The sequence below is a fragment of the Bidens hawaiensis genome, unplaced genomic scaffold, assembly GCF_021521415.1.
Source record: "Bidens hawaiensis isolate Kalapana, Puna unplaced genomic scaffold, B.hawaiensis_p1.1 tig00003356_1, whole genome shotgun sequence".
Classification (NCBI taxonomy): Eukaryota; Viridiplantae; Streptophyta; class Magnoliopsida; order Asterales; family Asteraceae; genus Bidens; species Bidens hawaiensis.
Window position 1 is genome coordinate 1,433,077 of NW_027491185.1, and position 15,647 is coordinate 1,448,723.

At 40.3% G+C, this 15,647-nt stretch overlaps 1 protein-coding gene across 1 annotated transcript; it reads right to left on the reverse strand.

Annotated features, from left to right (window-relative positions):
- Positions 1-6,306: 6,306 nt before the first annotated feature.
- On the reverse strand, positions 6,307-10,584 carry LOC143623267 (cell division control protein 2 homolog A). Its single transcript, XM_077094219.1, has 9 exons — positions 10,558-10,584; positions 8,936-8,974; positions 8,206-8,390; positions 8,005-8,125; positions 7,404-7,577; positions 7,122-7,285; positions 6,929-7,016; positions 6,755-6,808; positions 6,307-6,658 (listed from the first exon to the last, which is right to left on the reverse strand). The coding sequence occupies exons 2-9, from the start codon at positions 8,942-8,944 to the stop codon at positions 6,569-6,571; spliced, it is 885 nt and encodes a 294-aa protein (XP_076950334.1). The 5' UTR covers positions 8,945-8,974; positions 10,558-10,584; the 3' UTR covers positions 6,307-6,568.
- Positions 10,585-15,647: the final 5,063 nt, after the last annotated feature.

A 15,647-nucleotide genomic window follows, 5' to 3' on the forward strand; every position in this document is an offset into this window, starting at 1 on the left:
CACGCAGGTCAGTTATAGGTAAAGTTTGGTCATCCCACTAAATGAAAGTGACGGTCCTACCCGCACAATCATGATAGAGGAAACTGAACGTTAACCTATTGACAACCGCGCGTCGAAAGGTTTAACTTATTTAAAACACTGATATGCCGGTATTCACCGCATAAATAAGTGGGGAAGTCGTTGCGTGTGGACGGCGGCAAAACCCGCATAAACACAAAAAACGGCAAACCTTCACGCAGGTCAGTTATAGGTGAAGATTGGTCATCCCACTAAATGAAAGTGACGGTCCTACCCGCACAATCATGATAGAGGAAACTGAACACTAACCTATTGACAACCGCGCGTCGAACGGTTAACTTATTCAAAACACTTGGAAAATTGCTAAGTTAAACTAAAGTATGCATGAGCGAATCATATATTGTTTATACGGCAAAACAAGTGCCAAATTAAGCTATAATATGCATGAGCAAGTCATATAACGTTTATAAAGCAAGTCATCCAGTGAAATTGGCGGTCCTACCCGCACAAACATTTATATTTCATAAAAAATTCAAACATTACAAGAATGGCCGGGTATCTACCCGCCTACAGAAATATAAATCTATCCTAACGGTGGGAAGGGATCTCAAGGTTCAAACTTCAGGACCACTCCCTCCAAACCCACTTGTACCCGCACCATCAGTTGGCTGTGGCGGTTCAAGGAAAGTCTTGAGAACGGTTAGCCCATCATCAGCAGCAGCAATTTCGTTCACCTTCTCCACCACCGGATGCGGGAAGGCAGCATACTGGTTCACTGCTTGGTCATAGGCAGCTTCAGTGTCCACGTCATAAAGAGGGAAGTTGGAAGGCGGGATGCCCTTCTCAACAAACCCCAGACCAAGCAAGAAACCAGCCTTTTCCCCATCCTCATGGGAAGCGTTGAGGGCTGCGCTCATGGCATCGTCATAAGATGTGTTCGTGAAGATCCGATGCACAACCTACAAGGAAAAATACAGTCAAAACCTTTTCTAAGTACAAAGAAAAGCGTAAAGATATTGTGAAGCTACGCATACCTGCGACAACGCTTCTCGTAGAAGCCATTCCTTGGTGATCAGAGCCTCCTGGAGGGCAGCTTGAGCTTGGTTACGGGCGCGTTCGGCTTCATTTTTGTTAAGGTTGGCAAGCAACACTTCCTTAGCAGCAGCCTCTTCAACGCCCTTTAGCTTACGCTCAGTGTGGTCAAGCATACCCCTCTGATCCAAGATCTCTTGGAGCTTCTTGGCGTCTTCCATGGCCAAGGCATTATGAGCCTGCTGGAGCCTCTCTAGTTTGGCTTTAACCTCCTCATTCTCAGCGCGCAGAGGCTCAGCAACAGCTTCAGCTTTGGTGGCCCTCTCGGTCGCGTTCCGCGCAGTTTCCTTAGCCAACCGAAGCTGTTCGTTAACAGCTTGGGTAGCCTTGGAACGGGCCTCGAGCCGGGCCTGCACTTCAACCTCGAGGGCCTTGAAGGTTTTTTTCTTCTCCGCAACAATTGCGGAAAGTCTCCTGTTCTCCTCCCGGATAGCTCGCGCCTGAGCCACTTCTTGGATACGCGCAGCCTTTAACTTGTCGATTTCACGACAAAGCAACTCGACGCGCGGCTGCATCCGGGCAAGGAGAATCCGAAGCTCATTTGTCAGCCTACCCTCCTGGTAGCTAGACATGGCTTCCACCAACGCGCCACTTGGGGCCGCGTGACGCGCCCACTCGACACAGTCCACAGCCGTCCGAAGGGTTGTTCCCCGGCGGATGTTCCACCGTGGAACATACACCTTATTCGAATCCGACACTGCAAAAACAAAAAGCAGTTAGGAAAAGATGATAAAAAAAATAGGCCAAAATAACCCTACGCACCTGTAGGGTCGATAACAGGCCGGTAGCCGCCAAACCCATCACCCGAACCTAAGGGATATCCATCCAAGAGGTCAGGCAGATGGGAAGGAGGCAGAGATTGGCTAGAAGCCCCAACGCTGAACATACCTGCTGAACCGGCCGGGGACGAGGTAGTCGCCGGTGCCGGAGGCACGGTTGAAGCCCCCGCGGTAGAGACCATCGGAGGTGAACTCACTGGAGGTGAACTCACACCGGTGGCCGCCGCTGCGGAGGAACCCGCAGAAACAATCACCGCCGGCTCAGTGAAGGATGCAGTGAATATTGCACTGACAGCCGGCGGAGAGGACGTTACAGTTGGAACAGTTGCCTCAACGGGATGAGCAACTGAACCAATGCTGCAAACAGGCGCAGCCGCCTGGGTCATCGCCTCGGGTAGGTTGACCAAACCTACCGTCATGGGTCCAGAAACGCTCCTCCCCGCTCCACTCTGGAATGCGGTAGCATCCACGCCTGCATGAAGACGATATTAAAAACAATGGCGGAAAGAATTGCGGGTAAGATTAATTTACACTTACGAGTTTTCTTGAGCTTGAAGGTTCTGACAGGCGGCGACGAACCCGATGGAGCCGGCTTCTTCACGCCGGTCACCGTCGTCGTACTGGGCGGATCGGAGGTGACAGCTATCTCAACCTCCGGGACAGTTGTCTCACCACCACCAGGGTTCCCCGCCACCTCCTCACTTTCGGTCTCCGAGTCAGACCGGTTCCCCTGATCGGCGGTGGAGACAACCTTCGCCTTGCCCTTCACGCCGGCAGCTTTCTTCTTCCTCACGAAGAAAGGACCATCTGTGGATTCCTCATCAGATGACAAAATTAGAGGAATTCCAGCAGAGGTTTGAGCATTGAGAGGGCGAGGGTTAAAGAGTCCCTTACCTGGCCGCCTGGCGCTCAAAATCTCGTGGCCCGGCGGGTAGACCTCCACGAACCTATCCGCCGTTTGCTCCAAGTGGGCAACTCGTTCTCGTCGAGAGCACGAGTACCCAGCCGAGCGGGACCACCGCTCTCACGCGGTTGCAGAAGCGACTGCAAATTGTTCCCCTCTGAAAATAAACAGAAAAGCAGTTAGAAGAAAAACCCTAAATCAGCAAAAAGATATGAAGCATACCGTAAGGGATAGAGTTCAAACCGTATTCGAGGACGATAGGAATCTGTTGCGCCTCCGCCCCAGCATCTTTCCACACCCAGCTCATACCGAGCATCACCATCCCAGACTCCGCAAAGCGGTAAACCGGAGTCTGGATTCGGGAGATCTTGGCAAACCATTCCGCCTCCTGGTAGTTGGAGGCGTGAAGGCTGGGGAGTGCTCTCCCGTTCTTGAATGTCATCGCAATAGGGACGACACGGGCAGAGATGTAGAAGAACTCCCGCTTCCAAGACCGAAGACTGTGCTCGGTAGCACAAATCTTCAAACCCTTGATCCGGGTGACCAAGGTGTACCAGCCTTGGATGCACCTCCAGGAGTAGAAGGTCATCAGGCGGTCGACATGGGGCTCCACACCAAGAATGAGGCACACCCATTCAAAATGGCGGATCTTGGCGATCGCCATTGGGTGTACCTCCGTCAGGTGCACACCGTGTCTCTCCAAAACACGGTATACAAACTTCGTCAAAGGGAACCTGAGATTCCCATAGACGAAGAATGCAGCATATACCCCTATCTTGCCTTTGGGGGCATTGTACACCGTCTGATGAGGCTCAGGAAACTCAGGCTCGAAAGGCTCGAGCATGAACTTCCTGACGATGTACTGATAAAGATCGACGGGGAAGAGCACACTGGCACTCGCCAGCAGTACTCTTATCGTCCTTATCAGACGTGGACGTCGGGTTCTCGGCGTACACGTCAGACTCCTCGGCGGTAGCCTCAGGATCACGAATGGAAGACATGTTTCGGATGATGGAAAGAAGAACGATTTCAGGGGAATGCTCGACAAAAGTTAGAGTATTCGCCGGAAATCGCTTAGAAGATGAAGTGAAACTGTGAATTGAGATGCATCCTCTCCTCCCTTTATATACTCATCGCAATGAATGCGATGAATTTAATGCGGGAGAGACGGAAAAGCGCAGGTGCAATGAAACTATGACACGTGGAAAAAGCAAGCTGGCAACAGCTGTTGACAGGACGCGCGCCGTAAACTTCGCGCCCACGCGCCCGAAAACTCGCGCCCACGCGCCTGAAAAAGCGTCTGGAATGACCATATACTGTCACGTCACCATAACTTCATGCACGTCTTGAAACTGTCAGAAGAAACCGTCAGACCATGCTGACGTCCCTTCAACGGTTAGACTGTTCTTATCCTTTCACCAACTCTTCGAATTTCAAAAAAAAAAATTCAAAAATATTCAAAAGTAAGCGGGACTATACCTCCTTACATTGGCAACCAAGTAACTATAAGACAGGTGCGGGTACAGTGTCAAGGCAAAACCCTTCACATACTTAGCACCTGCAGGGAATTGAAGCCAATAATACCTCGGCAACCAAGTAACTATAAGACGGGTGCGGGTACAGTGTCAAGGCAAAACCCTTCACATACTTAGCACCCGCAGGGAATTGAAACCAGGAATACCTTGGAAGTAAAGTAACTATAAGACGAGTGCGGGTACAGTGTTAAGGCGAAACCCTTCACATACTTAGCACTCCGCAGGGAACTGAAACCAAGAAGGATCTTCTGGGCCATGCTTGCGGAAAGGGATATAACATCCCCGCATAGCGGGAACGTTGAGAACTAGATTGTTGGAAGCTCCAAGATGGAATTGGTTGTTTAACATAATTGATCACTATGTTTAAAACTACCAAAACCCTGTGGAGAATCTACATAAGTGAAACTCAACGCTCCCGACTTGCGAGGAGGTTACACACCTACCCGCATCATACCCAAAGATCAAGCAGAACAGTGGGAAATTTTGCACTTGACATTAGGAAACCCGCGGGAAGAATCCCCGCGGAGAACCTTAAAACTAAACCCTTTTCAAAACCCCTTGCTTAAGTCCAAAAGTTCACCTCACTTATTAACAATTCATGAAAACATTTGACTGGGGGGACTTGAAGAGGTAGGTCCCAGCAAAGCCCAGTTGGACCCGCAAGACTCACCTTGAACAGGGACGTCTGCGCGGTTGGACCCGCAAGACTCACCTTAAACATAGACGTCTGCGCAGTTGAACTAGCAAGACTCCTGAGGGACGTCTGCGCAAAGACCAACTGGATCCGCAGGACCAACCATGCTCAGAGACGCGACGTCCTTACGCGCAGTACGCAAGCTGTTCCCGCAGGAAAAGCCTCCCAATGGTGACGTACTCCGCCTGTTCCCGCAGCTACGGATACTAGCCATCAGGGAAGGCTACCCGCACAGCAAGGCTACACGCACAAGGCACTAACTCTCAAATAATTCAGTAGTCACCTGAAGAAGGAATGAGCAAGCCGGGAATACTCCCGCACAAAGCCGGGAATACTTCTGCCCAAAGCCGGGAATACTCCCGCCCAAATGAGCCAGTCCGTACGCTACTGGAGGATCTTTTGTACCGTACCTGCCAAGGTATGGACAAAAGATCTGACCAAAGCGGCGACAGCTCACTGACAACAGTACGACGAGCAGCACGCTCTAGTACTTAAAGTCACTATCAGCCGCTGCCTACTCACCAACCCTCATCGTGGCACGTGCGTAGCCTGCAGTTGGTTGAAAAGGGAACAGTGCACAGCCGGCCATGTCACTATCAGCCGCTGCCTACCCACCAACCACTAGCATGGCACGTGCGTAGCCCACAGTTGGTAGAACAGGAATATTATACAGCCGGCTGTACCTGCTTGGAAACCTACCTTCGGCTATAAATACTCCAACACCTTGGAACGGTATCATCATCTTATATCTTCATATATTATCTGATATCTGCTCTAGCTATTTCTCTTAATATACAGTTATATTCAAGAGCAATCTAGTCTGATTCTCACGCCGGAGGGTGGTCACAAGGAGGTACCCCCCCCCCCCTTCTCAGTGACGAGCTCACAGTGTCTGTTTTGCATGTCATCAGAAGAACAACCATCTTTGCCGGACCTAACCCTCGTGGGAAACATCTACTTAACCCCCAGATTATCCGTAATCTGCCCGGGGTCAATTAGTGTTTCTTCAGTATCCCTCTTGTTTAATGGGCATTTCTTTTACCAATGATGTACCATCCTACCCTTAAAACTAAAAAAAGACACTTTTGACATGACTTCATAATACATGAGCTAAACAAGTTCTAAATACTTCAATCATTTAGCAACCTAGGAATAGATAATGATACACAAACCGAAGCATCACCCTCGCAACCTAGGAATAGATAATGATACACAAATCGAAGCATCACCCTCGCAACCTAGGCTGGTTACAATTTGCATATCAATATTCCATAACATATGCACTGCACACCAAACAAATCCATTGAAATAAAACAAAAAAACATGATGATATGTCCATCAAGAAAACTGTTACAAAGAGTTTTAAAACTTTTGGGGATACAGATGAAAAAAACACGAACACGCACAGGTACAAGCCAATTCGACAATGGCTTAGCAACAAAGCACCTTAACTTTTAAGGTTCCTAAACACCCCACACATATATCACATAATAAAACCTCAAAGAGAAAGCGCCCGCCTGTTGCACATCAACATAACACTCATGAATTACGGCACAAATCCGATATCTTTGAAGTATTCATGCTCCAGTGCAGTCCGGGCTGTAATTCTTCTACTGGGATCCAAGCATAGCATTTTCTGAAATTATTTAATCATTATAAATCAAAGCGAGTACTAATTATCTGATTATTGAGCGAGATAAGAACTACTTGGTGACAAATAGTTTAAACTTACACGCAGGAGATCAAGGCCGGTTCTTTCAAGATTCGGGACCACAGTTGCCAGATCCTGAAAAGTAAAGAACACACTAATTAGTTCTTTTAATATTACAAAATCCCAAAACATTTAAAATGATAATAATATCAAAGATTAACATAACCGATGGTATAAAAGAAAAGAAGTGATCACCTTTGATGACCACTTTGGAAAGGCGGACTTAAAGTCAGGCAGAGCAGTGACACCAGGCCATGTTTCCTCAGTTGGAGTTCCCATAATTCTACAATTAATTAAATGAAGATATAAATGAGAAGTGAACACGTACACAAGTTCATAGTTGCAACTATGCAGTTGTTTATAAAATCAGAATTTTCATAAAATAAACCTGAAAATCTTGAACAGTTCATCAATCTCAGAGTCTCCAGGAAAAAGTGGTCGTTGGTTCACCATTTCAGCAAATATACAACCAACTGACCACACATCAACAGGAGTCGAGTAGTGGCGGGACCCGAGCAGAATTTCTGGCGCCCTATACCACAATGTCACCACCTAAAAGAAGCACACCAACATATAAGTAATATGTGTGCATTGATTTTATTGAACTTATGCATATAGGTAACAGGATAACAAGTCCATGATATGATTATTGTTAATGCCAAAAAACTACCTCATGTGTAAATGTCCTGACAGGGATGCCAAAGGCTCGGGCCAATCCAAAATCTGCAAGTTTGAGTGCATTGGTACGACGATCAATCAACAAGTTTTGAGGTTTAAGATCTCTGTGCAGAACTCTATGGGAATGGCAATAAGCAATCCCACGCAGGATTTGGTAAAGAAACGTCTGCAAATTAATGAAAGTAACAAAATGTGAGACTGAATCAAATTCTTAGTCTCCAAATTATAATTATATATTGTTTGCTATAATGATTTTAGGATCATGATTTTATATACTGTTTTATGTTTAACTAACCCGTGTACTGTTTCTATACCTATTTTCTCTTGGTGACTTCATACCTGATTACATAATGACTGACAAGTAAACGTAAAAACATGTATATAAATTATATATATACTTAATAATACATGTTGCCATTGTGTTTGAATAACCCGTTTTCTGTTTTTGGATCGCTTGTGTATTGATTTTATAAACAATAACTTAATAACTAATGAGCGTCTTTTTATGTTTAATTATATTTTAAGTGTGTTATAACTTATAAGTATGTTTCATATTATATGTTTAAGTACTAACAATATAAAGGTACACTCACTTTTACAAGGCGTGGATCCTTTGAAAACTCAGGGCACGAGTCCATATGCTTCTTCAAATCCAAATCCAGATACTCAAAAACCAGATACAATCGTTTGTCACTGTGCACAACATCCTGCAACCTGTCACCAACAACATAAACTGAATCACACACGATACAAAATCATTAACCCAATTAACATGACTCTACAACTGAAACTACCTGACAATGTTTCCATGTTGCATCTCCTTCAACAGTGAAATCTCTCTGATAGCAGTGCTCGGGACACCCTCATCTTCTTGCTCCAAACGAATCTTCTTCAAAGCAATCGTTTCATTGGTAACTTTGTCACGAGCCTTGTAGACCACACCATATGTTCCCTCACCAATCTTCTCAACCTTCTCATACTACAGTTTTGAAACAATATTAACAATCAAATAGCATAAAACTTGGCTTTTAAATGCGCACATCGGGAGCGCATAATGCGTGATGCGCTGATGAGATCGCATCAGGTGTAGCAATGTGCTGCAATTCCCTGATGCGTAGATGATGCGCTCTAAATTGCATAATGCACACGATCGGTCTAATGCGCACATTTCCAAGTCAAGGTGAGTTTCTGCATAGATTACTCATACCTTATGCATATACTACTTGTACACATATAGTTAAAAGACTTATTTTGGTTATACATAAAACTTCTTTTGTGGTACTATACCTTTTTTGTCTGAACTTACTTATTTAATCTCTTATTTTTTAGTGTTTAAAAGTTACAAACTAAAATATTAGCAATAAATAACCTTTTTAGTATTTTTAAACAACAAACGCCTTGCACATGTGATGTGTGCGCATCACGCCTCGGCTTATTGGATCAAAACACATCAGACCGCATCGAGCATTTTTAAAACCAAAACATATATAATTGATCTTCTAGAAAAGCTTGAAATGCTTATACCTGCTCCATCACAAGTCCAGTGAAATGAACTCAACTCAACTGTATCAACATCCATGCAGCACCAGTTAATAAAACAATTTCAGTAACTTCACTAGTACCAAAATAACATCATACAAGACCATCTAAACCCTAGGAATTCAAAACTTATTATGCTTAAAACTATTTGAGCCCTAAAACACAAAATAATGCACCAGACATCTAATATCTCCTACATTACCCCAAATTATACAAAATTAACTCAATTCATACTAAATCTCAACCGAAATCAGTAAAATGAGAAGCTCGCAAACGCACAAACCTAAATCGTTTACAATCCACCTACATCCATGCAGGCCCTATGCAGTCGATATCGGTGATATAGCGGTTATCGTCCTCTCTAGCAGAATATCGGTCAAACTATCGGGTACCGCCAATATTGACCGATATATCACCGATTTTCCTGATATCAGTTTTTAACAAAACAGTTTCACTAACTTTACTGGTACCAAAATAACATCATACAAAAGCATCAATCAAGTAAATAAAGCATCAAAAGCCCTAGGAATTAAAGACTTATAATGCCTTAAACAATTTGAGCCCTAAAAACACAACACAATGTATCAGACATCTAATATCTCCTACATTCCCCCAAATTATTCAATAGTAGCTCAATTCAAACTAAATTTCAACCGAAACCAGTAACACGAGAATCTCGCAACACGCACAAACCTAAACCGTTTACACTCTACCTACATCCATTTAACACCAACTAACAAAACAACTTGAGTAACTTCATGAGTACCAAAACAACATCACACAATAGCATCAATCAAAACAAACAGAGCATCAAAAACCCTAAACAATTCAAAACTTACTATGCCTGTAACAATTTGATCCCTAAAAACACATTAGATATCTCATATCTCCTACATTAACCCCAAATTACTCAATATTAGCTCAATACTATATCTACAACCAAAATCAGTAACACGAGAATCTCGTAACACGCACAAACCTAATTCGTTTACAATCCACCTACATCCATGCAAGCATGCAGTCGAGATCAGTGCTATTACTATAGTGGTTATCGTCCTCTAAAGCAGAATACCGCCCAAACCGATAATATCAGCAATATTCACTGATATATCACCGATTTCCCGGTATCAGTTTCATTAACTTCACTAGTACCAAAATAACATTATACAAAAGCACCAATCAAACAAATAATGCATCCAAAACCATAACAATTCAAAACTTAATATACATTAAGCAATTTAAGCCCTAATAACACAAAATAACACATCAGATATCTCATATCTCCCTACATTATCCCAAATTACTCAATACTAACTCAATTCAAACCAAATCTACAGCCAAAACCAGTAAAATCAAAAGATCGTAAAATGCACAAACCTAAATCGTTAATAATCTACGTCACTGAGTTAATTCAACGCAAGTCAACCATAGCATGTACTCGTAACTGTTCTAAATCAGCATCGAGTGACGTCATTTTCAGATTAAAACGTGATTCGGTCAACAAAAGTCAAAATCAAACAAAATTAGTCAAAATAGAACAAGTACGAGTTTCGATTAGTGATTTAGAGAGAATCTGAGGAGAGTTGAAAGCATAATAATAATAATACCTGCGATGAAGAATTGAAAGCACACACTAGGTTTTGGTATTGGGGAAGAACACTTTGTGGGGAGAAGATATATATATATACAAATGGTGTGTATGTATTTATTATTATTTTATTACCAAATACACTATGTATTTTTATTTATTTATAAACTTACTAGTAATTGTTGTGGAGTGTTATAAATTGGTTGTGGTTCAATGTAGAGTTACTAGTGAGAGGTAGGGGTTCAAATCTCACTATCACTAATTTATATGGGAGATATGAGGGATGACCCTGGCTTGTCATGGTTCGAGTCTTGATCTCAACCGGTTTTACCGGCTCCTCGTTGTCGTGCCATTTGGCGGACGTAGGGGTCGAGTTTTATCCGGTGAATCCCTCAATAGGTGGATCGTTAGGGGCTTCGTCCGTCCGGACTAGTGGTCGGCTCGGGCTACCTTTAGCCAATGGGGGCCGCGTACGGGGTACCCGGCGTTACTTAGTTGGTCGTTCAAAAAAAATTTGTTTTGGATTTTTACTTGAGTTTGGCAGCACATGGTGATGATGAGAGACCAGACGAGTATGTGATATTTATTAGTTTGATTCTTGAACTAAATGATCATAAATTAGAAGTTTATAGATCAAGTATTTAATATATTGGCTTGACTGGTCAGACAATTCTGGGTTATTGATGATGTGAAAATATTGTTGGTAGTTAAACATATAATGTTTGCTCTCAAAATAAAGTTAATTATTAACCAACTAGGTGTAAATCTCTAATCACTATGGAAATGATAAACGGATATCTGTATCTCGACATGATACCATTTAGTGTTTTGAAATCGATGTATCGTCTAAATGGTTATCAAATTCGCAACCTGAAGTTTGCGTGACTTGTGGGCTAATAAGATAGCATGCACATTATTCCATACTATTTTGATAAATGCGTTGAACTTAATTCCCATTTTAAGAATGATTATTGAAATAAGTGTTAAACTACATGTGACAAAATTTGTTACATAAATTGCTTTTTGTTGGGGATAATGAATAGACGTTTACAATTGATTGCAAATCCAATAATCATGAGAGCAAAAGTTTATATATGTATGTTGGAACATGTGTTTTTACATGGTGTAATACCAATTCAAATCAAGCCAATAAGTTATAATATTTCCTTCTCTTTACAATTGGTTTTCGATCAGAACATAATAATTTCCATCTATAGCTTTTAAAAGTGTGGTAAATGTTGAAAAATTACTCCACCACAATGCACAAAGATGGGACCTCAAAGAATATTGGGATTATATGTTATATATGAATAAATAATAGCTATTAAAGGTGAGATTCGCTTATGATTCAACTGATTGACTTTTTTGTTCTGGACGAATCAATATTCTCAACATGAAAGGGAGTGGGGGGGAGGAATTAGTGGTTGGAGAATAAATAAATAAAAGGTTAGAATGGATCATTATGTTATATTGATCCTTAAAATAAAAAACATGAACCGAAAGTTCAAATGATAATTCATTTCAAGAATATACGAATTAATTACTATGCGCATTCACTGACCTCACATAAAAATGACTAGCCAAGTCAGATACTAGTGCTCCAATTAAGATTGGTGTCCCGGTAGGACAAAATACATTGGTGATTTGTCTATGGTACACCGAAGCGTGGTAGACTATTCGGTTCCAAGAATAAAAAACCTCGAAAACAGAGCAAGTAATGAAAATGGTCAAGTCGAGGTATAGTAAAAAGGACTCTCGAAAGACATTAGACATGATGGTTCCAGGAGAACCCAAGGTACCTGAATAAAGAGATCTCGGATTATATCTTGTTTGAAAATTATGTGGAGCCGATACAAAATCGACGTCATTAATAATTTTGTGAATGATGTAGTGCATGAAATAATAAGAATGACGAGGATCAAGAACTTAGTTGTGCTAACAAATGAAATATGAAATATTGGCCAAAATGAAAAGATGCATATGGTGTAGAACTATACGAATCTATTAGTTTTTGGGTAAATGCTTCATACAACTGAAAGTTGTAAAATATGTTTGAGCGTCTTGAAAGCATAACGAGAGAAGTGAAATTATGCAAGCTAAGGCACAATTGATGGCACAAGAATTTTTATAAAATGGGGAGACATATTCTTCAGTGGTGAATGAAATAACTTTTAATCATGTAATACAAGAGAGAACTGATATGCGTCTAATGAATATTATGATATCCTAGATACATGATAATAAAATTCATATGAAACTCTTAAAGGAGTTAAATTGCTAAATCATATAAAAATAAGTTCTCGAAAACGGCATTATTGTTGATATCTTGAAAATTAAATATAAGTGGAACTCTTGATGAGTTTTCTAAGGTGCCTAGTGCTTATTAAGGATGTAATTCCTATGCATCAATAAGCATATGGTAGTTATGATAAAGTATGTACAAGAATGATACATTATGGAATGATAATGTAACGAATGTTGACGACATCTTTAAGTTTGATATAGAAAGTGATTCGCTCAATAGCTGAAATTTATGTGCCAAACTCTTGAAGAGTAAAATTTTATGCATCATTGGTCAACTTGGAAGTCTATGACGAATAGTAAAAACTTTTGAATAGTACATTGTATACATGATTGGTCAACATGGAACGGAGTTCATAATAGATTATACATGCACAAAGCACTTCATCTAAAAGCTCAAGAAATTTATCATATGAAATTAACAAGTTCTATATATGGACTAAAATAGCCAAGTCAGACATGGCATGTTAAACTTGTTGATTATCTCGGGAAAAAGTGATTGGAATACAGGGGCGGCCTATAGGGCGGGTGAGCCGTACCTCCGGCCGGGGCACAAATTATATATATATATATATATATATTAAAAAAAGTTTGTGTAATATAATTGATTTTGATCATTAAAAAATTATCGGGCCCAAAAAACTTTTTGATTCATAACCCATTTGGTAAATTTTAGGTTATTGGGCCCAAACCACTAAACCAAAACTAATATGTAAAAAAAAACCCTTAGAAAAAAAAAGGCCGATCGGAATTCAGAAGTAGGGAGCAGGACATTCGTGACTTACGGCTGTTTATTCTGGTTCAATCTGGCTTTTTGGTTCTTGGTTTTGCAATTCTGCTTCAATCTTCATCCGTTGAGGGTGTTAATCCACCGCCAAAAATCCAAAACAGTCAAAGGTATTGGACCTAATTGGTCCACTATCCATAATTTGATTACTCCACTTAATTTCTTATATAGTATTATAGTGTAACTATTTAGATATTGTTTTTGTATAATAATTTATTAGTTTATTAGTTAATTGAGTTAATACATAATAGTATATTTCGAAGTTGAAGTTATTAAAATCTTACTTACGATCCACAATGTTTCAATAAAGGCTTAATGGGTTGGCGATGATAGCTATCGAGAGCGAAATCTTAGATAATATAAACTGCGAAGAGGTGATCAAACAATTTGCTGTCAAGAATGCTAGGAGAGCTTCACGAATTATCGGTTAGCCATTAGATATTATTGTATTTGGTTTTATGACGATATTTTTGATACTTTTATTGTTTTCATTTGTAATGTCGTTTTAAAAAATTAGCTTATATGCTATATATTTCATTACTCGTTACACACTAGGGTCTAAGGGCACTTTTTATTTCGGCTCGGCCGGGGTATATAAATTCTCGGAGCCGGCCCTGTTGGAATATGATATATATGTTGGAATATGATATATATGATACATGTTTTGAATATTTTAATATTAAATCAATAATATCATGTTGATGATTGTGTCGTATCTCATAAAGAGATTGTATGGGAGTCGAGCATTTGTATAATGATATGTTTATATCAATCAGATTTCATCTATAAGATGTAGAAACATTTTAGCATAGATGAAGTTTGTCTCATATTAAACAAATTACCCTTATTCTAAGTAGAAATTCTTTGTCAAAAAGGACCATGATTTATTGAATTGATGCAATATTCTTGCTACTTATACACAACTAGATATATTATTTATTTATTTTTTATTGATAAGATATAATTATTTTCAAGTAAAGAGACATTGAAACGAGATAAAATAAATAAATAAATAAATATTTTGAAGCCCGGAAGATATGAAATATATGGGTATGTATTTTACTAACCCGTAAAAAAGGCTTAGTTAGCCGTATTGATACTGGGAATGCAATATAGTAAAGTCATGGATCTTGTCGTACTTATTTACAAGATAAGGCACTACAAGTAACTTCTTTAAAATATGCGATAATACAAGTCATACATGAAGATAGTACATCATTGCTCGAGATAAGGAAGCGTACACTACAAGATCAAGCAACAAACTAAACAAACTTGAGCTGAAGATTGAAGCCAGTCACTCAAAGGATGTATAAATGAGAGGGAGTATTATACGCGTTGCACTCTTTTTCTCTTGACTATAGTTTTATCGCAATGGGTTTTCTTAGTAAGGTTTGTAATGAGACAACATCATCAAACATATTTAAAAAGTATTATGTTATTTTCTTTTTCATGTGGATAGTCAAGGGGGTGTTACGAACATTCATATTTGGTAACCATCCACATTTTAACCCCCCATATTACCATTATGGTTGATTTAGTATTATGACCCTAAAAATAAAGGGTTTCGTACTTGATATGATATACTCAATGCAATAGTTCTTTCACTCTCCTTTTATTTTCTCTATAATTCATATGTGATGTTGCTATTAGATCGTTTTCACAACATTAACATCTATGTTTGAAAACGATATATGTTAATATTTCTAATGCATTTTGTCATGAAATATTTTTTTTTAAAAAAAAATAATAAACACCAGATTCATTTAATGTTTTTGATTAATGCATCATCACTATTTGGTAAGTGATCTTTACAACATTCACTTTCAAAGGTTAGCCCTTTCATCATCATAGTCCGTCAATTTACAACATTCACTTTCAAAGGGACCTAACTATTTCATTCAAAAATACTGTTTTTACGGGTAGGGGTAGCTCGGTATAGAAGTTTATCACCGAAGCAACAAAAAACAACCCTGAGCCATCTCCTCCCCAAATCTACTTGTCTTGACCGCCTTTAAAACTGA